At 39.1% G+C, this 26,745-nt stretch overlaps 5 protein-coding genes across 5 annotated transcripts; 4 read left to right on the forward strand and 1 right to left on the reverse strand.

The window, feature by feature from the left end:
* The first annotated feature begins 433 nt into the window (after positions 1–433).
* On the forward strand, positions 434–1,234 carry LOC141636064 (uncharacterized). The gene has a single exon (XM_074446732.1). It carries the CDS (start codon positions 434–436, stop codon positions 1,232–1,234), a length of 801 nt encoding a protein of 266 aa, XP_074302833.1.
* Positions 1,235–1,671: 437 nt separating this feature from the next.
* On the forward strand, positions 1,672–2,436 carry LOC141636080 (F-box/kelch-repeat protein At3g23880-like). The gene has a single exon (XM_074446733.1). The coding sequence runs from the start codon at positions 1,672–1,674 to the stop codon at positions 2,434–2,436; it is 765 nt and encodes a 254-aa protein (XP_074302834.1).
* Positions 2,437–10,233: 7,797 nt separating this feature from the next.
* Positions 10,234–10,950, forward strand: LOC141636111 (F-box protein At3g07870-like). Its single transcript, XM_074446734.1, has one exon. It carries the CDS (start codon positions 10,234–10,236, stop codon positions 10,948–10,950), a length of 717 nt encoding a protein of 238 aa, XP_074302835.1.
* Positions 10,951–17,110: 6,160 nt separating this feature from the next.
* LOC141636142 (uncharacterized) lies at positions 17,111–17,584 on the reverse strand. The gene has a single exon (XM_074446735.1). It carries the CDS (start codon positions 17,582–17,584, stop codon positions 17,111–17,113), a length of 474 nt encoding a protein of 157 aa, XP_074302836.1.
* A 4,736-nt stretch (positions 17,585–22,320) lies between these two features.
* LOC141636173 (F-box/kelch-repeat protein At3g23880-like) lies at positions 22,321–23,583 on the forward strand. The gene has a single exon (XM_074446737.1). It carries the CDS (start codon positions 22,321–22,323, stop codon positions 23,581–23,583), a length of 1,263 nt encoding a protein of 420 aa, XP_074302838.1.
* Positions 23,584–26,745: the final 3,162 nt, after the last annotated feature.

A 26,745-nucleotide genomic window follows, 5' to 3' on the forward strand; every position in this document is an offset into this window, starting at 1 on the left:
CCATGTTTCTCTCAAGACGTATGGTTGGAAATCCTTAAGAATCTTCCCGTCAAAACCTTAGGCAAATGTCGTTGCGTTTGCAAATCATGGCATTCTCTCATTACTTCCTCAACATTCATCACTACTCACCTTAACAATTATACCCGAAACAACACGAATACCATCCTTGTCTACCGCAAAAAAAATGTCTCGTGAAGTTCCAAACCACGAGCAATACCTTTTCTTTCTCGACACTAAGGGTCGTATCCCGTTTCAACTTTGCCATACCTCAAATTTCTCCTTCAAACTACATGACTTGCCTATCAGGCAGCGTGGGTCTTTCTTTGTGGGATCCGTTCATGGCTTGTTATGTCTCTCGGATAAACCTCACTTCTTTCCTACAAAATAAATTATGTTATGGAATCCCTTTCTTCGGAAAATAATCAACTTGCCTATGTCGTCTTTGCCTGCTACCAGTGGCTTAATATCGGTGTTGGGGTTCGGTTATGACAATAACAAAAAGGACCATAGGGTTGTCAAAATTAGTTATTCTCGTTTCGATAATAATAAAGGGTTCAACCCGTTGGTTGAGGTGTATTCAGTCTGGGAACGGATATGGAAGACTATCCCCGCGGATTATTTGGCTGATAACTCGATTAGTAGCGTCTCCTTTTCCCATTGCTTCTTAAACGGGGTTATTCATTGGCTCGCTTTCGAGACAGGACCCTTTAATTATGTTGCCAAATGGGTTCTTTTGTTCAATGTGGTTGAAGAAACTTTTCAAAAGATGGAGTTGCCTGAGGCGATAGTAAAAATGTTGACGACATGTACAGGTACACCCGATCTTTTCGAGTACAAAACTAAGTTATCACTGTTGCATTGCGAGGACTTTGAATGCCACATGTCCACGTTTGCGAAATGTCAAATTTGGGTTAAAGAAGAAGAAGAGTCGTGTTGGTGTATGATATTGAATATTACGGTGGATGATGATCATTATCTATTAAGTCAAGTTGCGTACTTAGACAAAGATGGTAAGCTATTTGGGTTTTATAGGAAAAGTGATAGGGTGATGGTGTTGTATGATGTTAGCAAGAGACAATTTATTGAGCTTGGTTTTCATTACTCCTATGATGCATCATCTAAGTTTGCTTCGTTTACTGATAGTCTCGTGTTGCTCGATCAAGACACCACCGATTTAACGAAGATGATGCACTCGAAATGTACATCTACTCATCTTCAACTTGAAATGAATTAATTTTAATTAATTTCTATGATGTCACCATTATTAATTTTTTTTTTTGGAAGCATTTTAATTAGTCTCTACAAAATTATGTTTTTCTTCACAGTTATTGGGAAGCAAAATACCCTGTATGTTGATCAATGTATTGGACCACATACATGCTTGTTTAATGCACCGATTACTTCTCCTTCTACCTGAAATATTCTGATGTCCTCTAAAATCCCCCAACGCGAGCAATATCGTTTCTTTCTCGACTTGGGTCGTATCCCCCTTCAACTTAATCACACCTCAATTTGCCCCTTCGAAGTGCACGACTCTTTCAAGCACCGCTCTTTCTTTGTGGGGTCCATCAATGGCTTGTTATGCCTTTCAGATGATGTTATCTCGGTCCAAGAAGCAAAATCATGTTATGGAATTCCTTTGTTCGAAAAATGATCAACTTGCCTACGTCTATGGCCGCTACCATTGACTTAGATGACCTAACATCTGTGTTGGGGTTCGGTTATGACAGTAAAAAAAATGATCATAGGGTTGTTAAGATTAGTTTTTGTCGCTTTGATGACGAGGTCAATCCTTTGGTTGAGGTTTATTCGGTTTGGGGTCGGATATGGAGGAATATCCCCACGGATTATTTAGTTGATAACTCGATTTCTAGGGTCTATTCTTCACACTGCTTTATAAATGGGGTTATCCATTTGCTTGCTTCGTCTTCTGCTGGCGTATGGGTTCTTTTGTTCGATGTCGTAGAAGAAACGTTTCAAAAGATAGAATTGCCTGACATATTTTCAAGTACATGTTTAATAGGAGTCGGTCTTCTTGAGTATAAAACTAAGTTATCAGTGTCCCATTGCTACAATGAACGCAACACTGCGAAATGCCAAATTTGGGTTAAAGAAGAAGAGTGTTGGTGTTTGATATTGAATGATGCTCTGTATGATCGTATTCATATAGGTCCACTTGATTACTTAGGGAGGAATGGTGAGAGTTTTGGGTTTGCTAGGGTGAGTAATAGAAAGTTGCTTCTGTGTGATCTTATGACGACGAAGATGAAACGACCTGTTAAACTTTGTATTCATCGATATGTAACTATGGATTTGCCTGAACTTGGTCTTCGTCAAGATGCATCTACAAAGTTTGCTGCGTTTACCGAGAGTCTTGTATTGCTCGACCAAAACACCGATGTTTATACTGATGAACAACTCCAAAGGTACACCTAAGACTCCCTATTCCTTGTCTTGTTAAGCATCTGGAGACGGTACGTTTGTATTTTTAAGCATGGAATAAATTTCATGCTTTTTGAGGGATGTGAATTGATTCGATTTCGAGCTCAATATTCATATGACGTTTCTTTTGTGCTAATATGCTTTTTATTTCGTGACAGATCTTTTCCGAATCGTCGTCGGTCTATCGTCTTTAACGATTTTTCAACTGTTTATTATGGTGATCCCTTCTGAGTTCTGAACTTGATGACGAACAATCAAGATGCTCAACCCATCAATTTAATACGGTAAAAACATTGATATGTTCAATCTTTGACATTGTATAGTTGTTAATATTATGTCATCGTCATCTAAACATATCGTATTATAGCCGAATTGAATATCGTATTATATGCTACTATTTTCACTTATCGTTTTTCCTTGAAATTGAGTTTAAACTATGAGCTTATTATGCAGGCTTGTACAGTAGATGCTAAGCTCGAGTTTATCTCTCAAGCGTCGAGTTCAACATCACTATTTGTAGTTCAAAGCTAAACCTTCATGGAGGAAAACATGCCATTATATACTCTAGTTTCGAATATTTATACTCACTTGAAACAAATGGTGGCTGCTATAAGCCTGTAACTAGCTTTAACGTCGCTTCTGCTTCACTCTTATCTTTAGACTATGTAGGTTATCCCTGTTTTTTTTTTCAATGACAGTTTATTTTCTTTTACTGTGGTTGTATCAGAATGTAATTGCATTGCTCTGCTATTTTACGAACCAAAGCGCGTATCCAGGTTAATACAATCACAATTAGGGATGGCAATGGGTAGGGTCCGCCTAGACCCGGACCCGAGATTTTCCCTTTGGACCCGTACCCGACCCAGACCCGCAAGGGTCTAAAATTTGAGGACCCATACCCGGACCCTATGGGTAAGGGTAGGGTTTGGGTCTACCTGCGGGTCTGAGTTTCGGCCACTTTAGTAACAAGATTAACAGCTATGAGGTCTATAATATTAAAAAAAGTTCATGCTACTTTAACATTATGAGTTTATTAATCTGCCGTTAATGGTGGTTGTCGGTCGCCGCCTATTAGAGAGGTGGTTGGCAGTCGCGTATCAGGTGGTGTTGGTTTTCTTGTGTCAGTAGTAGAGTGGTGGTATTGTCAGAAGAGTTTGGTTGAATTTTATCACTTTATGGGATGAGGGAAGAGAAAGAGACTTTAGTTGGGTTTCTACGGTCTGCCACTAAGAATTCAGAAAAGTTGTGATTTTGATTTTTTTTTTTTTTTTTTTAATAAAGGGTCCAAGGGTCGGGTATGGGTCTCATAACTTAGACCCGGACCCGGACCCGAAATATTTTCTTAAGACTCATACCCGACCGATACCCATTGGGTCTGAAAAAATGAGACCCATACCCGACCCTCAGGGTCTGGGTCGGGTCCCCGACCCACTGCCATCCCTAATCACAATACTGCAATGCACAACTGAACAAGATTTCATGAATGTGAAGTAATTGTAGACGTTAGAAGAGATCATACCTCAGTCCTGTGGTAAATTATACCATGCACCCAGGAGTATGGTGCATGGTACTCTCTCCATATAAATTTTTCTTATAATAAATAAATATTAAATTTAATAAATTATAAAATTATAAAAAATATATCATTATTCATAATTTTTATTTCTCTACAAATAGAGATTATATTTGATATATTTTGTTATTTATTTTATTTTTTCTCATACATTCACATCATGTAATTGACATATTCATATCATATCACATAATTATTCTTATTCCTTTAAATCATTTTGTATTATGCGGTTTAGATATGGAATAAAACGTTCAAGATCGTCATTGTTCAATATATTTGAACAAATAAAGTCATATTCACTAAACTGAAAGTGAATATAATAGAGGCATGAGATGAACACACTACATAATACATATTCATCAAAGTACAGTGTCATATTCACTAAACTAAAAGTGAATATAATAGTGTTATATTGTGAATATCGCACTATAAAGCACATATTCATAATACAACATTGTCATATTCACTAAAATTAAAGTGAATATAATAGTGCCATATCGTGAATGCAACACTACAAAACACTTAAACTGAATATGGTAGTGGTAACTATTTCTTAAAAGTGGAAGTTAATTTTTGGTTTTTCAAAAAATAAAATAAAAATAAAAAATAAGGAAGTTGAGGATGAGTGGGGAGTGGGGAGAGTGGGAGGGAGTATAGAGTATCCTACACCAGGATATAAGAATTGCAGTCCTGTTGTCTTCTTACCCCTGGGAATCGGTATAAATCTAAGCGAACATCTTTACACTTTTTCATGGCCTAATTTTCGCGCACTGCAGCTTCAGCAACAGAAACCACAGCAGCACCACTTATCAGTAGTCTTCTTTCTGTAAAGTATATGTGAAAGATTGAAATTATATTGATGAATAAACTTGAAGGATTACATGGGTATTTATATGAATACAAGAGAGACCTAGAAACTAATATTTACCTAAACTTAACTTAAGGAAAGATTACAAGAATATAGAATATTAACATAACTAAAGAAATAGGAATTATGGAAAATACAATATTTACAGAATTTAGGTAATGGGCTTAACACGCTCCCTCAAGACGGACGAGCCGAAAGCGAGACCGATCTTGGACAGCAGATAACGAAAACGCGGTCGATGAAGTGGTTTAGTGAGAACGTCAGCTAACTGATCGTCCCCAGAAATGTGTTGAACACGAATTAGGCCAGTGGCAACTTGATCACGAACAAAGTGGAAAGATAATGCCAAATGTTTCATCCTGGAATGGAACACAGGATGAGCAGAATAATTAGTAGCACTTAGGTTGTCACAGTAGATAACCGGTTGAGAAATATCAAGAACAGAGAGTTCTTGGAGCAGGGATCGAAGCCACGTTATTTCAGCCGTGGTGATGGCCACAGCACGAAACTCGGCTTCTGTAGACGATTGAGCAATGGCTTTTTGTTTCTTCGAAGACCAGGAAAGAGCATTGCGACCCAAATAGGTAACATACCCGGTTGTAGACCGGAAAGAGTCTCGATCACCAGCAAAATCCGCATCACAATAAGCATGAAGACGGAGAGGGGAGTTGCGAAACAATTGTAAACCAACATTGGCGGTGCCATTTAAGTAACGCAGAAGACGCTTAAGAGCACACCAGTGGAGCTCGGTTGGAGAGTGCATGAACTGAGCAAGTTTGTTAACAGAGAACGCAATATCGGGTCGTGTAAAAGACAAATACTGAAGGCTACCAAGGATAGCCCGGTACTCAGTGGGATTCGACAAACTGGGACTCCCATCAGAGTGAAGTGGAGGCGAGACGGCCATGGGTGTGGTGGCCGGCTTTGCTTCGTGCATTTTGTGTTGGTGCAACAAATCATGGATATATTTCGATTGTGTCAATAAAACACCCTGGGAATTGGGGGTGACTTCGACTCCTAAGAAATAAGACAACGTACCCATATCTTTGAGGGAGAACCGTGTGGCAAGGTGATTGACAAAGGCAGATACATGACTTGGGTTGGGGCCGGTGACAATAATGTCATCAACATAAACAAGCAAGTAAAGTGTTAGTGCAGGTGTCGTGCAAGTGAATATCGATGGATCAGCAAGTGAGGCTTTGAAGCCAGATTGAACTAGGTGAAGCTTCAGTGTCGTGTACCAGGCACGTGGAGCCTGTTTGAGTCCATAAATAGGTTTGGTGAGTTTACAGACATGTGTGGGGTGTTCAGGGTCAGTGAAACCCGGTGGTTGAGACATATAAACAGTGTCAGATAAAGTACCTTGCAAAAAGGCGTTATTAATATCAAGTTGACGGAGTGTCCAGCCACGAACAAGGGCCAACGAGAGAATGGTTCGAACCGTAGTGGGCTTGACGACAGGACTGAAGGTCTCGGCATAGTCAATCCCGGGGCGTTGGTTGAACCCTTTAGCAACTAAGCGGACTTTGTATTTGTCAACCGAGTTGTCGGGGTTATATTTAACACGATAAATCCATTTGCATCCAATCACATTGTAGGAGGTGTTTGATGGGACAAGTGTCCAGGTTGCATTATGTTTAAGAGCATCATATTCGGCAAGCATCGCATCGCGCCACTCCGGGTCAATCAAGGCTTGTTTCGTGGTGTTTGGAAGGCGAGAGGGAGGTAGTACAGTAGCCAATTTAGCATACTTTGGATTGGGCTTTGGTATGTTGTTGGTTAAACGAGTCACAGCTCGTGGTGGGGGAGGTGGAGGAGGTGGTGGTGGAGGTGGTGGAGTGGTAGGCGTAGGGGTAGGAGTTTAGGGAGTGGTCGTGAAGGGTGTGGGTGTAGTGGTAGTTGGAATAACTGGGGTTTTAGGCGAGGAAGGCGAGGTGGGAGTTGATGGTGAGGCAGGAATGTCGACAGTTGGTGTAGTCAATGGTGGTGTTTGCGGAAGAGTGGGAGTAGAGGGAAGGGTGTCATGGAGCCAGTCAGTGATGACAGGAGGTCGAGGAGATGGGTTTGTAGGTGACGAGGTTAGTTTGGTGTAAGGAAATATATGCTCGACAAACTTAACATGACGCGAGACATAGGTTTTATTTGTAGTTGGGTCAAGACAATAAAACGCACTTTGCGTTGGTGAGTAAACGACAAAGATACAAGGTTTGGAGCGGGGTTCTAACTTATGACTCGTGTAGGGCCGTAACCAAGGATAACACAAGCAACCGAAGCTGCGAAGTTTTGTATAGTTGGGCGGGTTACCAAATAGCTTAAGAAACGGAGAGGCAAAATTTAGAGATGGCGTGGGTAGACGATTAATTAGGTAGGTCGCAGTGGTGAAGGCATGAGCCCAGAGGGTCGATGGGAGGTTGGCGTGGGTAAGAAGGGACAACCCGGTTTCGACAATATGTCTATGTCGACGTTCAGCATACCCATTTAATTCGGGGGTGTGGGGAGGAGTGGTGAGGTGACTAATCCCGTGTTCGTTTAGCGTATGAGCCATTTTCAAGTATTCTCCTCCATTGTCAGAAAAAATTTGTAGAATGGGTCTGTTGAAGTATTTTTCAACAAGATTTTTAAAACGAGTAAAAACTGTAGTGGCATCGGATTTTCTTTTTAACGGATAAAACCAAATATATTTAGTGTAATGATCCACAAAAATAATATAGTATTTGAATGAATCATACGATAAAATAGGTGAGGTCCATACATCAGAAAACAGTAAATCTAATGGGGCTTTAGAAAGCAAAGTATTATTAGAAAATTCTAGTTTGTGACTCTTGTTAACATTGCAAGAGTTACAGTAATCAAAGGATAAATTGCTATTAGGAATTGGAAAAGTAGTATTTAAATAACGTAAAATCTTCGACGATGGATGACCAAGCCGATGATGCCACGCTAGGTTGGTAGATAAAATAGTCATATTAGCGGACGGTTGAGGTGGGTGCCATTCATAGACGCCACCTTTAGCACTTCCGCTGAGAAGAATCCGAGCCGTGTGAATGTCCTTTATAAAAAATTGAGTGTGAGATAATTCAAAATAAGCATTGTTATCAACACAGAATTGAGAAACAGAGAGAATGTTACGAGAAATAGTTGGCACAAATAAAACATGTTTAAAATTGAGTTTGACAGTAGGAGAGACAGAAACTTGAAACGAACCTATACGATTTATGGGAAGGGCGGAGCCATCGCCAATAATTAATTCATCTTTTCCATCATAAGGGTGATGGAGAGCAAGGTTATCGAGGTCGTTGGTGATGTGATGGGTTGCGCCACTGTCAACGAGCCATGGGCGAGAGGGTGAGGCAGCATCCGAGTGGTAGGTTGAATCCGTGTAGGCTTGAGGAGGACCACGTGGTGGCCGGTTAGGTGTGAAGGCAGACGACGAGGGAAAGACGACATCAGGATAGTCACGCTTAAATTTGAAACAGCTCGAAATAACATGACCAACTGCCCTACAATATTGACACTTTCCTTTGAATGGGGCTGGGGTATAGGTGTCGGTGTTTGGGGCAGGGGTGTGAGAGGAAGACGCACGGTTGTGGTTAGGGACATAGGGACGCTGGTTGCGGGTGGCGGCATGAGCCGAGGCTGGGAAAGGTGCCGGTTTGGTTACGTTTTTGTGGGTAAGGTCAAAATTGATTAGCTTTTCGTGGAGGGTGTCGAAGGGGATGGTGTCATCCCGAGCATTTACGGCATCAATGACGGGTTTATATATTTCGTAGTCAAGTCCACGAATGACTTTAGCAATTATATCTTCTGGGTCCATGGGTTTGCCTAATATGGCAAGTTTGTCAGTGCAAGTTTTAATTGTGTGGAGATAGTCGGTGACGGTTTGGTCCGTAGTTTTGGAAAGGTTGTCAAGGCGGTCTTTTACCTGAAGAATATGGCCGCGGGTTGATTTGGCATAGGTGTTGGTGAGGACATCCCAAACATCACGAGAGGTAGAGGCTCTCATGACGAGGGCGTGGGTTTCGGGTGATAGGGTACCTAATAGTGATCCCTTAAGCAAGTGATCTTGCCTCTTCCAAGTATGGTATGCGGGGTTGGTGGTGGGTTTGGAAGGGGCAGTGTCAGTAGCGGTTGAGGTAATGGTTTCGGGTGGGCATGGGTGGCTTCCATCGAGGAACTTAAACAAGTCATAACCACGAAGTAGCGACGACACTTGATCTTGCCATTGCATGAAGGTCAAGGGGGTGAGTTTGTCGACAATGGATAGATTGACGACATAAAGTGGAACCTTTGGTTCATGTGGGTTGTGGATGGTGTTGGCCGAAGACATGGTTGTCGGCAAGGAAGGCGAAGGGTAGGGTTTTTAGCGTGAGGCGATATTAGGATCGATGAGAACCTGATACCATGTAAAGTATATGTGAAAGATTGAAGTTATATTGATGAATAAACTTCAAGGATTACATGGGTATTTATATGAATACAAGAGAGACCTAGAAACTAATATTTACCTAAACTTAGCTTAAGGAAAGATTACAAGAATATAGAATATTAACATAACTAAAGAAATAGGAATTATGGAAAATACAATATTTACAGAATTTAGGTAATGGGCTTAACACTTTCCTCCTCTGCGATGAACGACAACAGTCCAACCTTCTTCAACCAAACTCGACACTTTAAGCCTGTTTTACAATACCAGGCCAACATGAAAAGGACCGACCATAAAACCATCGGAATTATAAGGCTGTTGCGGTATTGAATATGGAACTTTATGATTTTTCTACTCGTTCCTTTGCTATTGATGCGGATGCTCCACATGTGCAGTTCTTGATTTTTCTATAATTTGATCGTCTTTAGTCGTGTGTAGTAGTCAACCACGGAATCCCTTTGATAGGAAAAGACTACGGTGTGTTAATCCACTAATTAACCTATCAAACAAACAATTTATAAACCCCATGCCTTTTATGACTAAATACTATGATCTTATTTATCCTACGGAGCGGACTATGATCTTATTTATCCAACGGAGTAATTAGATACATTCGTTTCACAGTAATGATTCATGTAACGATCCTAATTGAGACCGATAATTTGAATAAACACAAAACGGATAACATCAGACTACCATGAAATTTTTTTGCATTACGTATTAATTTCTCAATCAAAATCATTACTGTTAACTGTCTACCTTCCTCGCTCATAGAGTAACGAAAAGCCCATATAATTCGTACATGGAAAATTGGAAATGTTGATTGTTTAATGCACCAAATCTTTTATCTTCAAACTTAAATACTCCGATTAAAATGCTCAGTATATCTATGTTACATTTCAGTACTAGTATTTACTAAGAAAAATGTCAGATATAAATCCATGTATCTCTGAAGACATATGGTTCGAAATCTTAAAGGAACTTCCCGTAAAAACCTTAGGCAAATGTCGTTGTGTCTGCAAATCATGGCATTCAATCATTGTTTCCGCGTCTTTTATTGCTGCACACCTTAAGCATTATACCGGAAACGACACAAATTCTTTGATTCTCTATAAAGGATCGGACGAGCGGTATATTCTCTTTCGAGATTTAGCTCAGTTAAAAAAAGGAAATAAACTTCACACCTCAGATTTCCCTTTCGTTGTACCTGTTCATAATTTGACGTTCTGCTTCAAGTTCGTGGGGTCTGTTAATGGTTTGTTGTGCGTCTCTGATTCTAGGTATCTTAGCCCGACAGACCGTATCTTGTTATGGAATCCCTTAATTCAGAAATCCATTAAACTTTCTAAGTCCACATTTACTGGCGAAAAATCTGTGGTGGGGTTTGGCTATGATTATCGGAGGAATGATCATCTGTTGGTCAAAATTAGTTATTGGGGAATCAATATGCCGTTGGTAGAGGTTTACTCGGTTCAGGGACGAACATGGAGGACTATTTCCTCTAAGTATTTGGTTGACAACTTGATTAATAATATTTCCTCTTTACACTGCTTTTGTAATGGAATCATTCATTGGCTTACTACTCAAGAGGCCGAAATCAATTCCTCTCTCAGGAAATGGTTGCTTTTATTTGATGTCTAGGAAGAAACATTTACGAAGATGGAATTACCAGAAGAAATTGTAAAGATTCGCTCATCACGGGGTGAGTTTGGTATATTCGAGTATCAAGGTAAGTTATCGGTGTCCATCTCTGACTACATGGTCTGGGACGAAGGCGATATTTCAGCCGATTGTCAAATCTGGGTGAAACAAGAATATAATGTAGGGAGTTCATGGTGCAAAATCTTAAATGTTGGATTGTTATTTGACTTTTACCATGACGGTCCGGTACAATACTTAGGAGAGAATGAGGAATTACTCGGGTTCGGTAAGGAAAGCATTGGAGAGCTGGTGTCCTATAATCCTAAGACTAATGAAATTAAAGAACTTGGTCTTCAGATGTGGGGAGCTAACAAATTCTGTTCTTATTCGGAAAGTCTTGCATTGCTCGATCAAGAGATTGACGATCTCACAGCTGATGAACTCAAAAGGTATATATACTAATATACCCCGTATCTAATACGACATAGTTTTATCACATATACAAAAATGTTTTCACTTAGCTGAGAAAATTAAAGCTAATGTGATATTATCGCACATCTTTTTGTTTATGCTAATTTGGTTGATTTTCCAATGTTTGTCATACATTTGATTTTGGTTTTGGTTTTGGTTTTATTATGCAGGACAATGAACTCTTCTTTGGCGACTGCATTTGGATGGAATTTCATGACGGATTGCTAATGTGTAATGTGGATCGATGCTAATATTTGATTTATTTTGTTGTGCATTTTAATTATTTGATTTCTTGTTAGGATATGTCGAGATATCTTGTTGGGATATGTCGAGATAAGCCAACACTTGTAAGGACTAATAGAGTAGTCCATGCCTTTTATTAAGCAATACTAAGTAAAAGTTGTCAACAGGATCGGACTATGATCTTATATACTTTAGTTACATACATTCGATCCGCAATAATAATAGTTGTTAGAGTTCATATAACGGTCATAGATGAGACTAACAATTTTAAGAAGTACGAATGAGATAAACATATACTCCGTATAATACTACCATGTGCGCTACATTCCAATCATTTATAAGTACAATGTTGAATTTTTACTAGTTCAGTTATCAGTGTCACATCTGGGTGATGATCAAATCTCCCCCTGGGTAAATGATATTTCAGGTCGATGCCAAATTTGGGTGAAATTAGACTACAACGATGCTAGTTCATGGTGCAGAATCTTGGATGTTACACCGTTGCATGGTGTTTCTCTTATAGTCCCAGTGCAGTATTTGGGTAAGAATGGCGAGTTACTCGAGTTTACCAAGAATCGTAGTGTAGAGCTTGTGCACTATGATACTGATTCTGGTCGTATTAAGGTGCTTGGATTTCGTACAAGTCCTTTCACTAAGTTTAGTGCTTATTCTGAAAGTCTAGTCCTTCTCGACCAAAAGACTACTGTAACGTATCATATTGATGACTATGCTGAACTCGAATAGTACATTCTCGACCAAAATACTCGTGTAAGATGGTTTTAGACCATTCAATTGTAAAATGGGTATGTTTAATTAATAACCAGTTTTGCTTACTTATATGGTTATGTACTTGTGTATGGAACCGTTTACACTATCTTTGTGTAAAACTGCTTTACACAAGACTAGCGTTTCTTTCTATCAATTTTAATGGCCTTAAATTCCTCTTCCCATTATTTATTTGTGCTAATCTTGGTTAAGTCTGAATGTTGGCTGTATATGTTCTAATTTCCTATTCTACTTAATCTCTCGTCGCTTTTTAATGTTTGCTCTACATATTGAGTCAATCTAATCAACATTATGAACTATGATCAGTCTAGATCATGATGAATGATAGAGAATGATTAGAGAGATAAGAGAAGAGAAGGAAGTGAACGAATGAAAGAATGAAAGAAATATTCTGTATAATTGATAATCTCAACTTATTACATGATAAGTATATATATAGGTAGTTTAGATAAGTCGGTTAGTCTAAGTCGGTTAGTTTAACAACCCTAACAACCTATTACTAACAACCTATATTCCACATCCCCCCCTCAAGATGGAACATCTTGGTACAATTTAACGCCTAATTTGGCAACAAAGAAATGATGCTCCTGTTTTCCAAGAGCTTTAGTCATCAAGTCTGCCAGTTGCAGTCCACTCCTAACATGCTGAGTGTATAAGAACCCTTCCAGCTGCTTGTCATGGACAAAATGACAGTCTATATTCAAGTGTTTGGTCCGTTCATGAAAAACGGGATTCATTGTTATGTGTTGTGCAGCTTTATTATCGCAATACAAAGGTATTGGCAGCTTGATGTCTACTCTGAAATCTCTGAGTAACCCTGCCAACCAAACCAATTCACTGGTTGTATAGGACATACTTCGATATTCTGCTTCTGCAGAACTCTTGCTAACCGTTACTTGCTTCTTGGTTTTCCATGAAACCAGTGAGTCCCCTAGAAATATACAATAACCACTTAACGACCTACAGCTGGATGCACATGAGCCCCAATCAGCATCATTGTAGGCCTGTAAAGTAAGAGATGCAGCAAATGAATAAAAGAGTCCAGCATTCACTGTCCCCTTAAGATATTTTATCAGATGCTGAGCTGCTTGATAGTGTGGTTCTCTTGGCTGGCTTAGAAATTGACTTAAATGTTGCACACTGTAAGCTATGTCTGGCCTAGTAAGACTGAGATAGAGGAGCCTGCCCACAAGCCGTCTGTAAACTTCAGGATCAGGAAGTAGTTCACCTTGGTCAATGGCAAGCTTTAACCCCTTTTGCATAGGAAAGGATGCAACTTTGCAATCCTCAAAGCCTGCATCTTTAATGATATCCAGAACATACTTTCTTTGGTTCAACATAATACCAGAATCATTTCTAGCAATCTCAAGCCCTAAGAAAAACCTCATCTCACCCAAATCTTTAATGGTGTACTTAGAATGCAATGCTGTCTTCAAGGATTTTAAAGCTTCTAAATCATCACCAGTGAGTAGAATGTCATCTACATAGACTAAAACCAGTGCCAATTTATTGTTTATTGGATTCTGCAGAGTAAAAAGGGAGTAGTCCTGCTTAGACTGCACATAACCTTGCTGAATCAAAAATTTTGACAATTCCTGGTTCCATTGCCTGGATGCCTGTTTCAGGCCATATAGGGACCTTAGAAGCCTACAAACTTGACCTTTCCTGGCCTTAGTATAGCCCATGGGAGGCTTCATGTAAACCTCCTCATCAAGATACCCGTGTAAAAATGCATTATTAACATCTAATTGGAAAAGAGGCCATTTCCTTATGGCTGCAACTGCTAGCAAGGTTCTAACAGTAGTAAACTTAGCAACGGGAGAAAAGGTGTGCTTATAGTCTTTATCCTTTATTTGATTGAACCCCTTTGCTACAAGCCTAGCCTTGAACCTCTCCACAGTGCCATCAGCTCTATGTTTAATCTTGTATACCCACTTACTACCTATAGCCTTTTTATCCTTAGGTAAATCAGTTAATATCCAAGTATTATTCTTCTCAAGTGCCAATAATTCTTGGTCCATTGCTGCTATCCATCTGGAATCTTTACTGGCTTGACTGAAGTAGCTAGGCTCAAGCTCTTGGATTACATTTGACAGTGATGAAACATAGCCAGGATCAAAGGCATCAAGCTGCTTAATTACAGCTGTATGCAAAGCTGTGGACACAGAAGGACAATGATATCCAGAAAGCCTACTGGATGTCTTTCTTGTCCTGCTGGACTTCCTAATCTCAAGAGTACCTGAAGAAGGGACAGACTGTACAAACACATCTCTACTGCTAGATGGGGTTGTACTAGGTAAAACTGTAGGAGAATTTATATCTGTAGTAAGGTTATCAGTCTCATCTGTAGAGCTGACCATATTATTTGATAAACCAGAATCTGATTCCTTTACAATATCAAGATCAGAAATAAAATCTGTAGAAAAATGCTGAACACTGGCAGTTTATAAGGTAAACAATGTTCATAAAAAATTACATCTCTATTGACAAAAACATCATGTGTCTCCAGATCATAGAGTTTATAACCCTTCTGAGCAGGTGGATAGCCTATGAATAGGCATTTTCTAGCCTTGGGCATGAATTTATCCCTGACAGTAATGGGTCTAGTAGCATAACAGAGAGATCCAAAGACTCTTAATTCATCATATACTGGTTTTGTATTAAACAATAGCTCATGAGGTGTCTGCCAGTTTAGAACAGAAGATGGTAGTTTGTTAATCAAATATGTAGCAGTAAGTAAGCAGCCTCCCCATAACTTAATAGGTAGTTGAGCATGAAACCTAAGAGCTCTAGCTGTTTCTAATAAGTGTCTATGCTTTCTCTCCACCCTACCATTTTGTTGAGATCTACCAACAATGCTCCTTTGATGAACAATACCTTTTGAAGCAAAAAATTCATGACATTGTGTCTGAAAGAATTCAGTTCCATTATCAGATCTTATGACTTTGATTTTAGCATTAAATTGTGTCTCCACTAGGTTTACAAAGCTTATAATCAAACTAGGAACTTGTGTCTTTTGTTGAAGTAAAAAGGTCCAGGTACTCCTGGAATAATCATCCAGAATAGTTAAAAAAGAATGAGCCCCAGTCCTATCAGACTGTTTATAGGGCCCCCATAAATCCATGTGCAAAAGATCAAAACATTTAGCAGCATGTGATAAACTTCTATGAAAGGGCAAAGAATGGTGCTTGGCCAGAATACAAGTTTCACAGAATATTTTATTAATGCTTTTCATCAGAATAGGATTTACATGCTTTAATTTTTCTACAGATGAATGACCAAGCCTAGAATGAAAAAGAGCTATATTTATCTGCTGAACAGCATTAGTGGTACTTAAGCTAGTTGTATTACATGTTTTTGAAGTAACAGTATTCCTAAGAATGTATAAATCTCCAGTTCTTTTACCAATTGCAACAATAGTATTACTTGAAGGGTCCTGAAACAAACAATGATTATCTGAGAATACAACAAGCAATTTAGACCTGGAAATCAGCTTGCCAACAGATAAAAGATTAGGTTTAAAATCAGGTATAAGCAGTACATCATATAGAACAATATGTTGGGTCAGATATACTGTTCCAGTTTTATAAACGGGTTTCAACGTGCCATCAGGTAAGGCTACAAATAATTGTTGTGTTAAAGTAATAACATCATGTAAGATGGAAGCATCTGAAGTCATATGGTCAGATGCTCCAGTATCAATCACCCAGTCCTTGTAAAAGAAAAAACCATAATTAACAGAGGAACAAGAAGGAGAGATACCTACAAAATGGCTAAAAGCTTGAGAGCTAGGTTCACCAGTTTGAGAAGAAGAAGACTTGTCAGACAAAGCCTGGAGAACCTTGGTCATTACAGAGTTAACAATTCCTTGCACAATATCAGGTGAAACTTGTGAAACCTGAGAATCCTGAGTAGTATGAGAAACTGCAGCAGACTGTAAAGTATTCTGATAAGCTGGTAATGACATCCCAGGTGCATTATAACCAAAAGATGTAGGATAAAAGAGACCCCCATTCTGAGAACTAGGACCACAAACAGGTGCATATTCAGCATCCTGATTATGACAGGCTGCTACATTATTAGCAGGTTTTGGAATTGCAGGATTTACAGTCCCAACAGCATTAGCAGCTTTCTTGGCTTGCTTAGCTTTCCAAGCTTTGAATTTGTAGCAATGCTCAATAATGTGACCCTTAATGTCACAAAATAAGCAAGTCTGGTTCTGAAAACAATCCTCAGTCTTATGATTTGATTTACCACACTGAGCACATGGCACAACAAACTGCCCAAGAACATTAGCCTGACCAGAATTATCCTTAGATCTCTTGCTTTTTGCATTGTCATCAGCAGATTTGTGATTACCAAATCTCTTTTTGGCAGCATAAGCAACAGTCTCAAGTACAGCAGAATTATTGTTATCATTAATGGATTTTTGCCTCTCAATCTTTTGCAAAATTCCTAAAGCACGATTTATGGGAGGAAGGGGTTCCATAGACAACAAAGAAGATTGAACTTGTTCATAACCACCATGTAAACCCATCAACAGTTGTATTAACTTGGATTGGGTTTCCCTTTCCACCAATCGTTTGATCATATTGCAACTGCACTTAGCCATAATCCCGCAAGTACATTGAGGCATAGGATCCATGTGATCTATGTTCTCTCATAATCCCTTGATTTTGCCATAATAGTCCAACAAAGAAGCATTTTCTTGTTTAATATTAGCAAGTTCTTTCTTTAACTCGTACAATTCTAGCACATTAAGCTGGCCAAAACGTTCAAGTAATTCTGACCAAAGATGCTTAGACGACTGAGTATATTGAAAACTATCATGCAAATTCTTAACCATAGAATTCTTTATCCATCGAGAAACAAGTATATCACAACGAATCCAAGCATTGTACCTTTTATCTGACTTGTCAGGAAGAAGGCATTCACCAGAAATAAAACCAATCTTGTTTTTGGAGAGAAGAGCCTGAATTATATCCCGCTGCCATTGACGGAAATTAGACCCATCAAACAGAGTTTCAGACAGTTTCAACCCAGGTTGATCAGTTGGTGACAGAAAGAATGGATCATCGAGAGGAGAATAGAGAGAATCTTGATCAGCGGACTGAGAATTTGTATCAGCTGACATGATTATGTATTGAGATAAGAAAAAACAAAGAATTTATTCAAAGATTTAACAATGAATATATGTGTTTGATTGATGCGGAAGCGTGTTATTGGATCGTTAAACCACTGATACCATATGAACTATGATCAGTCTAGATCATGATGAATGATAGAGAATGATTAGAGAGATAAGAGAAGAGAAGGAAGTGAACGAATGAAAGAATGAAAGAAATATTCTGTATAATTGATAATCTCAACTTATTACATGATAAGTATATATATAGGTAGTTTAGATAAGTTGGTTAGTCTAAGTCGGTTAGTTTAACAACCCTAACAACCTATTACTAATAACCTATATTCCACAAACATCAATTCAGTATGATATAGAGCTCAGATGGAATCAAAATTGCGTTCGAGCTCAAGCTCAGGGCTCGGTTCAATATTTAGTTATTCTTATGTCGCTTCGTTATGTTCCAAATGGTTTAGGAGTTATTCAATTATTTTCTAGTAGAATTTGAATTTAAGTTTTCTTTTTGAATGAATCCTAACTGTTAATGTTAAAATTACGTATTGAACATTGTTCAGTAATGGTAACGAAATGCCCATTTACTTGTGAAAATTAGAGGTAATTTGTGGATCAAGACCATTCATATCCATTCATAGAGTAACGAAACGCCCATTTACTACTTGGAAAATGTTGATAACAATATTTTGTTTTTCTGTACACTTATTGGGAACCAAAATGCCCTGCATACATACAGGTTGAACGATACCACCACATATACATATGCTTGTTTAATGCACTAACTAACTAATTCTCCTTCTACCTTAAATACTCTGATGTTGCTCACTTTATCGATCTATCTCATCTCACAATATAGTATTTGTTAGAAATTGTGCCTTGAATTTGTGTCGAAGACGGATAAGTAAGATGCAGCCAGCCGTAACACGGGTCGCACGAATTACTGTAACAAGAAGATTGACTTTAGTGCGTGGTTTTGTTTTTAGGAGAGTTTGTGGGTATGGGTCCCACTTGGTCTCTTCTAGTTTAATTAGAATTTGCCCAGCACTTCTACTTCTTGGTTTTGGTAACTTTGTTTCTCGTGGATTTGTTTGTATTAGGAAATTATTTAAATAATTTCCTATTAGTCTATATTTCTTAATTAGACTAGATATTTTATCTTGGGTGGAATAAATATATAAAGACCCAAATTTTATTCTAGGTTAATTAAGAGAGAGATTTGAGAGCACAATAAAGAGGGTCAATTTGTGAGGTTCCTTCTGAAGAAGAAAACTCAGTTTGTTCCGGGCTCTATTATTGGTGTTCGTCTGTCTTTGAAGATCGGAGGAGTTTGTTCAGATCTTGGTAGGCCTCAAGATTATTTGTCCTTCGTCTTATTGGGGTAGTCTCTTTTGTTCCTTTGAGACTACTATATTTGTTGGTAGAATAGGGTATACTTTTGGCTCATATTGAGCGCGTGTGTACCGGTCTACTGTTGTACTATTTTCTCCACAATAGTGAAATTTGATCTCCTCGCAAGGTGGACGTAGCCAGTTATTTTACTGGTGAACCACGTAAATCTTTGTGTCAACTTTATTTACATTCGCTATTTATTGTTCTTATCGCCTTATCAATTAACTGTTTGGGTAACGGGACGCCTCCGTTACAACAATTGGCACCAGAGCTAAGGTTTTGATTTGGGATCTGCTTCCGCGTTAGTTGTGTTTTAGGCGTTATTTGGGTTTCTTGATTTTCAGGTGAAAAGATGTCGTCTACGAATGTTTTGAATGTTGAAAAGTTCACTGGGAGAAATAGTTAAATTTGTGGCGATTAAAGATGAGAGCTTTGCTTAGACAGCAAGGCGTCTGGTCTGTTATCTCAAAGGCAAATTCAGCAGGTAGTTCGTCTGATGCAGCAAAGACGGCAAAGACAGATGCAGATGTAGTCTTGGAGGAGAAGGCTCATTCTTTAATTCTGTTATGTTTAGCTGATCATGTTATGGTTGAGGTTGCCGATGAGGAAACTGCTATAGGTTTGTGGTTGAAGTTGGAATCTTTGTATATGACAAAGACTCTAACCAACAAGTTGCTTCTTAAGCAGCGTTTGTTTGGTCTTCGTATGCAAGAAGGTACGTCTCTCAAGGACCATCTAGACCGTCTTAACTCTATTTTACTTGATCTTCGTAATTTAGATGTTAAGGTAGATGATGAGGATGCTGCCTTGATTTTGTTAGTTTCTTTGCCAAATTCGTTTGAGACTTTTGTGGAGTCATTTGTTGTTGGTAAAGATTCTTTGACCCTAGAGGAAGTGAGGTCAGCGCTTCACACTAGGGATTTGCGCCGAGTAGCATCTGGTGGTGTTGTAGACAGTAGTCCTGTAGGGCTTGTTGTGAATTCGGAGGGTTCTAATAAGGGTAAAGCAAAGTCTAAGGGTCCTCGTAAGAATGTCTGCGCAATTCATCGCAAGGAACCCGGTCATTGGAAAAATCGGTGTCCTAAGTTGAAGGAAGCTGGTGTTTCTGCTGTTGCAAAAAAGGGTTGCTAAATACGATTCGAGGAAGATTATGCTCTCGTTGTTGATGTTGTTCCACGTTCTTCGGATAGTTGGATTTTGGATACGGGATGCGTTTATCATATGTGTCCTTTTAGGGAATGGTTTACTTCTTATGAAGCTTCACATGGGGCTAATGTTGCTATGGGTGACGGGTCTATTTGTGAGGTGCTTGGAGTTGGTACTATTCGGGTTAGGACATGTGATGGTGTTGTTGTCTTCCTAGAAGGTGTTAGGCATGTTCCACGTTTGAAGAGAAATCTTGTATCACTTGGGATGTTAGTTGATCGGGACTACGATTTTCAAGGTGATGGTGGATCATTGTGCGTTGGTAAGGGTTCTTCTGTTACTTGGAGAGGTGTTAAGGAAGGAACTATTTATGTCCTTCAAGGCACTGTGCTGACTGTTGGAGCATTAGGTAATCATTCTTCTGTCTCTCTCGAGTCTAAGTTGGGGCATATGCAACTTGGATATGTGAATGATACTTTGAAACACATCCAGTTTGGGTCACTTGGGTCACTTGGTGATATTCTGGATAATTCGGGTTTGGATAGCTTTAGTGAGAATGGTAGTGTTTGATGGAAGGTGGAGTCTATTCCGGCACAGTCAAGCTACGGGGTTCTCAAGACAAGCTATCTACTTTTGTCTCTGCGCCTCAATGAGGCGTGTGCGTGCCCCAAGAGGTGGGGGCGGTTTGGGGCTCAGTGTGGAGCTGTTGTGGCTCTTGAAAGAGAGCCGTTTGGGACCTCGTAAGGGGTCATTTGAAACTTCGACGGGAGTTTATTCTTTGGAGCTTTTGGGTTGGACTATCTTGTCTAACAATTTGTACCTTTGATGGAGGTAATTTGTGCTCGCTTAGAATGTTTGTTTTTTGTTTGGTTTCGACTTGAGTTTTGTTGCCTTGGTGTAGGCATTTTTGTGGTGGTCATGACACCTAGTATACTCAAGTGAGACATTTGTTTTGTTCGTGGCGTTTGTGTTCTTTTTGGGACAGCTTGGTACGACGGTACATTTAGCCATGTAGTTTGGAGGAGATTTTGTTTGGAGTCTTGTGTGCGTTGTTTTGGTACACCGTTCCATCATAGTGACATTGGGTATCTTTTATACTTGTGTTGGCATTTGGTAGCTTTTGTCCTCTTCGGAGTTTGCTACGTTTGGCCTTCCTATTGGTATGAAGATATGTTGGGTACTTAGTACATTTGGTAGTCGCAGCTTGCTACATTGGGTACTTTGTATATTTGGTCACATTTGTTGCACACTTGGTTCGTTTGTCCGTTTTGTGAGTTGTGTTCAAGTCAAGTGGAGACTATCGGGACAGATAGTGACTTGTGGATCGACTCTGTTAAAGCTGATTTGGGGTTTGGTTCTTGTTTGGGTTCGTGTTTGAATAATTCAAGTCAAGGTGGAGATTTGTTAGAAATTGTGCCTTGAATTTGTGTCGAAGACGGATAAGTAAGATGCAGCCAGCCGTAACACGGGTCGCACGAATTACTGTAACAAGAAGATTGACTTTAGTGCGTGGTTTTGTTTTTAGGAGAGTTTGTGGGTATGGGTCCCACTTGGTCTCTTCTAGTTTAATTAGAATTTGCCCAGCACTTCTACTTCTTGGTTTTGGTAACTTTGTTTCTCGTGGATTTGTTTGTATTAGGAAATTATTTAAATAATTTCCTATTAGTCTATATTTCTTAATTAGACTAGATATTTTATCTTGGGTGGAATAAATATATAAAGACCCAAATTTTATTCTAGGTTAATTAAGAGAGAGATTTGAGAGCACAATAAAGAGGGTCAATTTGTGAGGTTCCTTCTGAAGAAGAAAACTCAGTTTGTTCCGGGCTCTATTATTGGTGTTCGTCTGTCTTTGAAGATCGGAGGAGTTTGTTCAGATCTTGGTAGGCCTCAAGATTATTTGTCCTTCGTCTTATTGGGGTAGTCTCTTTTGTTCCTTTGAGACTACTATATTTGTTGGTAGAATAGGGTATACTTTTGGCTCATATTGAGCGCGTGTGTACCGGTCTACTGTTGTACTATTTTCTCCACAATAGTGAAATTTGATCTCCTCGCAAGGTGGACGTAGCCAGTTATTTTACTGGTGAACCACGTAAATCTTTGTGTCAACTTTATTTACATTCGTTATTTATTGTTCTTATCGCCTTATCAATTAACTGTTTGGGTAACGGGACGCCTCCGTTACAACAGTATTAAAAATGTCAGATGTAAATCCATATATTTCTCAAGACATATGGTTCGAAATCTTCAAGGAACTTCCTGTGAAAATCTTAGGTAAATGTCGTTGTGTTTGCAAATCATGGCATTCTTTAATTGTTTCCCCTACTTTTATGGCGGCACACCTAAACCACTATACCCAAAACGACGCCAACTCCTTGCTTCTCTACCGTAAAATATCCCTTAATATCTCACAACATGAGCAATACTGTTTCTTTCTCGACTCTGGTCGTATACCCCTTCAACTTAGTCACACCTCAATTTGCCCTTTCAACGTATTTTATGATTCTCAGCATTGCTCTTTCTTTGTGGGCTCAATCAATGGCTTGATATGCCTTTCTGATGATGGTTATCTCGGTCCAACAATCCAAATCATGTTATGGAATCCTTTTCTTCGGAAAACGATCAACTTGCCTTTGTCTATGGCCGCTACCATTGACTTAGATGACCAAACATCTGTGTTAGGCTTTGGTTATGACAGTAAAAAAAATGATCATAGAGTGGTTAAGATTAGTTATTCTCGTGGCAACCACGAGTTCAACCCGTTAGTTGAGGTTTATTCGGTTTGGGATCGGATATGGAGGAATATTCCCTCGGATTATTTAGTTGGTCACTCGATTCCTATGGTTTCCTCTTCACAATGCTTTATTAATGGTGTCGTTTATTGGCTCACTTCGGAAAATTATGTTATCGATAATTCCTCATTTGGCAAATGGATTGTTTCATTCGATATAGTCGAAGAAACTTTTGAAAAGATAGAGTTGCCAAACAAGATTTTAAATTCATGGAAAGGGGAATTCGGTATTCTTGAGTATAAAACTAAGTTATCATTGTCGCATTGCGAGTATCAACGCGACATGGACGCCATGGTCATTGGTGCGATAGTTCATATTTGGGTTAAAGAAGAAAAGTCTTGGTGTTTGATATTGAATATCGCAATTAATGATTATATTCATATGGGTCCAATTGATTACTTGGGGAGGAATGGTGAGCTATTTGGGTTTGCTAGGGCAACTGATAAAATGTTGATTTTGTGTGACATTTTGATGACGAAGACGAGACTACGTTTTACACTTGGTATTCGTCATTTTGTAATGAAAGAGTTTCTTGAACTCGGTCTTCATCAAGATGCATCTACAAAGTTTGCTGCGTTTACTGAGAGTCTTGTATTGCTTGACGACCAAAATACCGATGTTTGCACAAATGATGCACTTAAAAGCATTCCATACATCCATTCAACTTGAAATCTGGAAATGAATCGATCAATTTTCTACAATGATGCCTTTGTTTCATTCGTTTAGAGTTTTTGAGTCAACGTGAAGTTGTATTTTGTCCAATATTGCTTGTTACGTTTTATTTTAAAGTACCGCTAGGCGCTATCGTACGAGTATGGTAAGTATATGAACTTTGTTTTTCAAGTTGTCATATTTGTGGAATACTCCGTTCAAGTTTTCTTTTTTAATGAAACAAATTTGCAGGGCCGTTGAATAAATCTGAGCGATTGCCCGTTGAATAAACCTGAGCGATCATCAATTTGGAATCCCAAATAATAAGAAAAACAAGATGAGATGACACCGTCGCCTTTAAACTAAAAGTTTCGTTATTACTTGTATAGTCATATTTTGGGGCCCCAAACTATTGTGCTCCGATTCTTGGTACCTGTTAGTGATTTTGATCAAAAGACATTTAAGGGAATTTGGATTTTAGAGTCAAAATTGGGTTGAGCTCGTGATGATATAATGTGAGTCGGGAATAAGGAGTGTATGCTCATATATATAATCGTATATCGAGTAAATGTATATGTAATGGATAAGGTTGTTAAATAATTTTATCCGGTTCTGCAAGTATATACGAGGTATAATGCAACCCTTATTAGGGTTATGTGCTCGGAGATATTAATATCAATACTTGGCGAGATTCACACATGGAAATTTGTGTCTCGGCCAAGAAAGTCACGACCCCGATCGGGGTGGTCTGGTCTCAAATCATCTTCAACTGAGTGTAGAATTCAACCACGGATAGTGCTCCTTGTACTTCACTTGATTAATTTGAATCAACTCACACCGCCTAAGACCAAAGAGGGGTTGGGATCCGCAACTGAAAGACTTTAAACCTTGCCTTTTTCTCTCGCCTTTACTGGAGAACCTTCTTTCATTCTCCGGCATAATGGCGCGTCTAAAGCTTTCTTTAGTAAGTACATTAGTGGTTTTCACCACCCCAAACCATTTTAACTTGGTTCCCATCTGTGGCATCGTGTTGATTGGTAATGGTGATTTTATTTCCATGTGGAATGATAATTGGACCTCCCTTGGCCCCTTTCGTTTTCTCATGATTGGGCCCTTGAATTTTTCCTCTGTCAACATGTGCAACTCGTCCATCATTGTTGATGGTTCTTGGAACTTTTTCCGTTCTTGACTTCACCTTACCCCCTATATTATTGAGACCATTTTTACCTTACCCCCTAACCCTCTGTCACTTGCATCGATCGGTCTATTTCGAATTCTTCCCTTTGCGCCTCTAAGGGTATGTTTGGATAGCAAAAGTGGAGGGAAAGGAAGGGGAGGGGGAAGGAGGGAAGAGAAAGGGAGGTAAGGGAAGGGGAGGGCAAATGGGGTGTGGGTGTTTGGATACAATTCCTTCCAAATCTTGTCTATTATGGAGAAATTTTGATTTGCCTTCGAGGAGGGAAAATGGATCCCTCCAAATCTCTCCCCCTCCATTTCCCTCCACTCTTATTTGCTATCCAAACAAAAGATTTTAAATCCCCTACTCTCCTTACCTTTCTTTTCCCTCCAAATTCCTCAATCCAAACACACCCTAAGGGTTTTTCTCTTAACCTTGATTACGCTTCCCTTAGCTCTGATTTGTCCCTACCTTCTTTCTCTGGTCAGTGTCTCACTGTCTCCGTTGGCTTTGGCGGATCCCAACTCAACCCCGTATCTCCCTTTTCCTTTATTAGTTGGTTTGGTGGGATAAGATCCTTCATAAAGCCACCCTTTTTATTCATTCCATTTACTCCTTCACCTAGTTGCGACTTGTGTAACCACCACACTGAAAACTCTCTCCACCTTCGTGATTGCCCTTCCTCTCGTGATGTTTGGAATTACTTCACCCTCCCTTCCTCTTTCTTCACTAGTGACCTTGAGCCTGGGCTCTTTGAAAACGGCTCTTTGCCTTCTTGGGTCACAACTTTCACTTTCATCTTGTGGCATATTTGGATTTGTCGTAACAATATCATCTTTAACTCCGTTGTTGAGCCCATCAACCAGATCTTGATCAACCGTGTTCAAAAATCTTGTCTTGACTTGCCAACTCCCCTGCTCCCTGCAAAATAATTCCCCTCCCCTTTACCTAGTGTGTTGGGCTCCTCCGCCACTTTTGTGGTCTAAGATTAATGTTGATGCTTCCTTTTGTGACTCATCTCGTTTGGCAGGTATTGGGTGTATGGTTAGAAACCATTTTGCCACTGTGGTTAGGTGGTTGGACGAGGAGATGCTCGGCCATCTCGCCCTTTATGAGTGAAGTGTTGGCTATTAGAGATGGACTGTTATTTGCTTCTAATAACATGGGAAACTTCATTATTAGTTCTGACTTACCGCGGCGCATGCCATAGTCAATGACGAGCTGCTTTCAATTTCTAACGTTTTTGGTTTCTCGATTAATATAATTTTGAATTGTAGGGAACTACTAAAGGGCTCACAATGCCATAGTCAATGACGAGCCTAGGTGCACCAATGCCGTTGCTGACGCTCTCGTCAAGTTATCTACTAAAGACGTTGTACCAAATCAAGGAAATTTAGGAAATTTTACTTGGAGTGTAGCTCTTTCTTTTGTTGAGAATCTTTGTAATTTAGACTCAATGACTTGTATCAAGCTCTCCCCGTACCCTCCTCTATGATTTGTAACCTACGGCCTCTTTCGTTTTCTTAATTTAAAGTTCCGTTTTTAACCAAAAAAAAAGATAAATATTGGATCATTTTATGTTAAATATATAGTGACTACTTTTAATTATTACTTGCCAAAAATTGTCAGTTTTTGTCAAAAAGTACGAGTACAAACGTCATACGTGAGAATTTAAGTAGTGCATGCAGGGCATTGTGATTTCCTGTAACTGGGTATCAACATTTCATATACCAATGTCCATAGTATACGTGATACTTTTAACTATTCACCGTTTCATCTCTCAAAATCTTTAATACAATCAACCTTCGTATTCTGCACACATTAAATACTCAGTTGTACTCACTACTAGTATTTATTTCGTCTTCATCAGTTCATTTCATTGTCTACCAAACTCTTCATCTATTAAAAATGTTGAACGTAAATCCATATGTTTCTCCAGACATATGGTTCGAAATATTCAAGTACCTTCTTGTGAAAACCTTAGGTAAATGTCGTTATGTACA

Source organism: Silene latifolia, chromosome 2 (assembly GCF_048544455.1).
Source record: "Silene latifolia isolate original U9 population chromosome 2, ASM4854445v1, whole genome shotgun sequence".
In the NCBI taxonomy this organism is placed as follows: Eukaryota; Viridiplantae; Streptophyta; class Magnoliopsida; order Caryophyllales; family Caryophyllaceae; genus Silene; species Silene latifolia.

Bases quoted from the DNA above. Each gene is read 5' to 3' on its own strand.
- LOC141636064 (XM_074446732.1), top strand. From the start codon at position 434: ATGTCGTCTTTGCCTGCTACCAGTGGCTTAATATCGGTGTTGGGGTTC.
- LOC141636080 (XM_074446733.1), top strand. From the start codon at position 1,672: ATGGCCGCTACCATTGACTTAGATGACCTAACATCTGTGTTGGGGTTC.
- LOC141636111 (XM_074446734.1), top strand. From the start codon at position 10,234: ATGTCAGATATAAATCCATGTATCTCTGAAGACATATGGTTCGAAATC.
- LOC141636142 (XM_074446735.1), bottom strand. From the start codon at position 17,584: ATGTCAGCTGATACAAATTCTCAGTCCGCTGATCAAGATTCTCTCTAT.
- LOC141636173 (XM_074446737.1), top strand. From the start codon at position 22,321: ATGTCAGATGTAAATCCATATATTTCTCAAGACATATGGTTCGAAATC.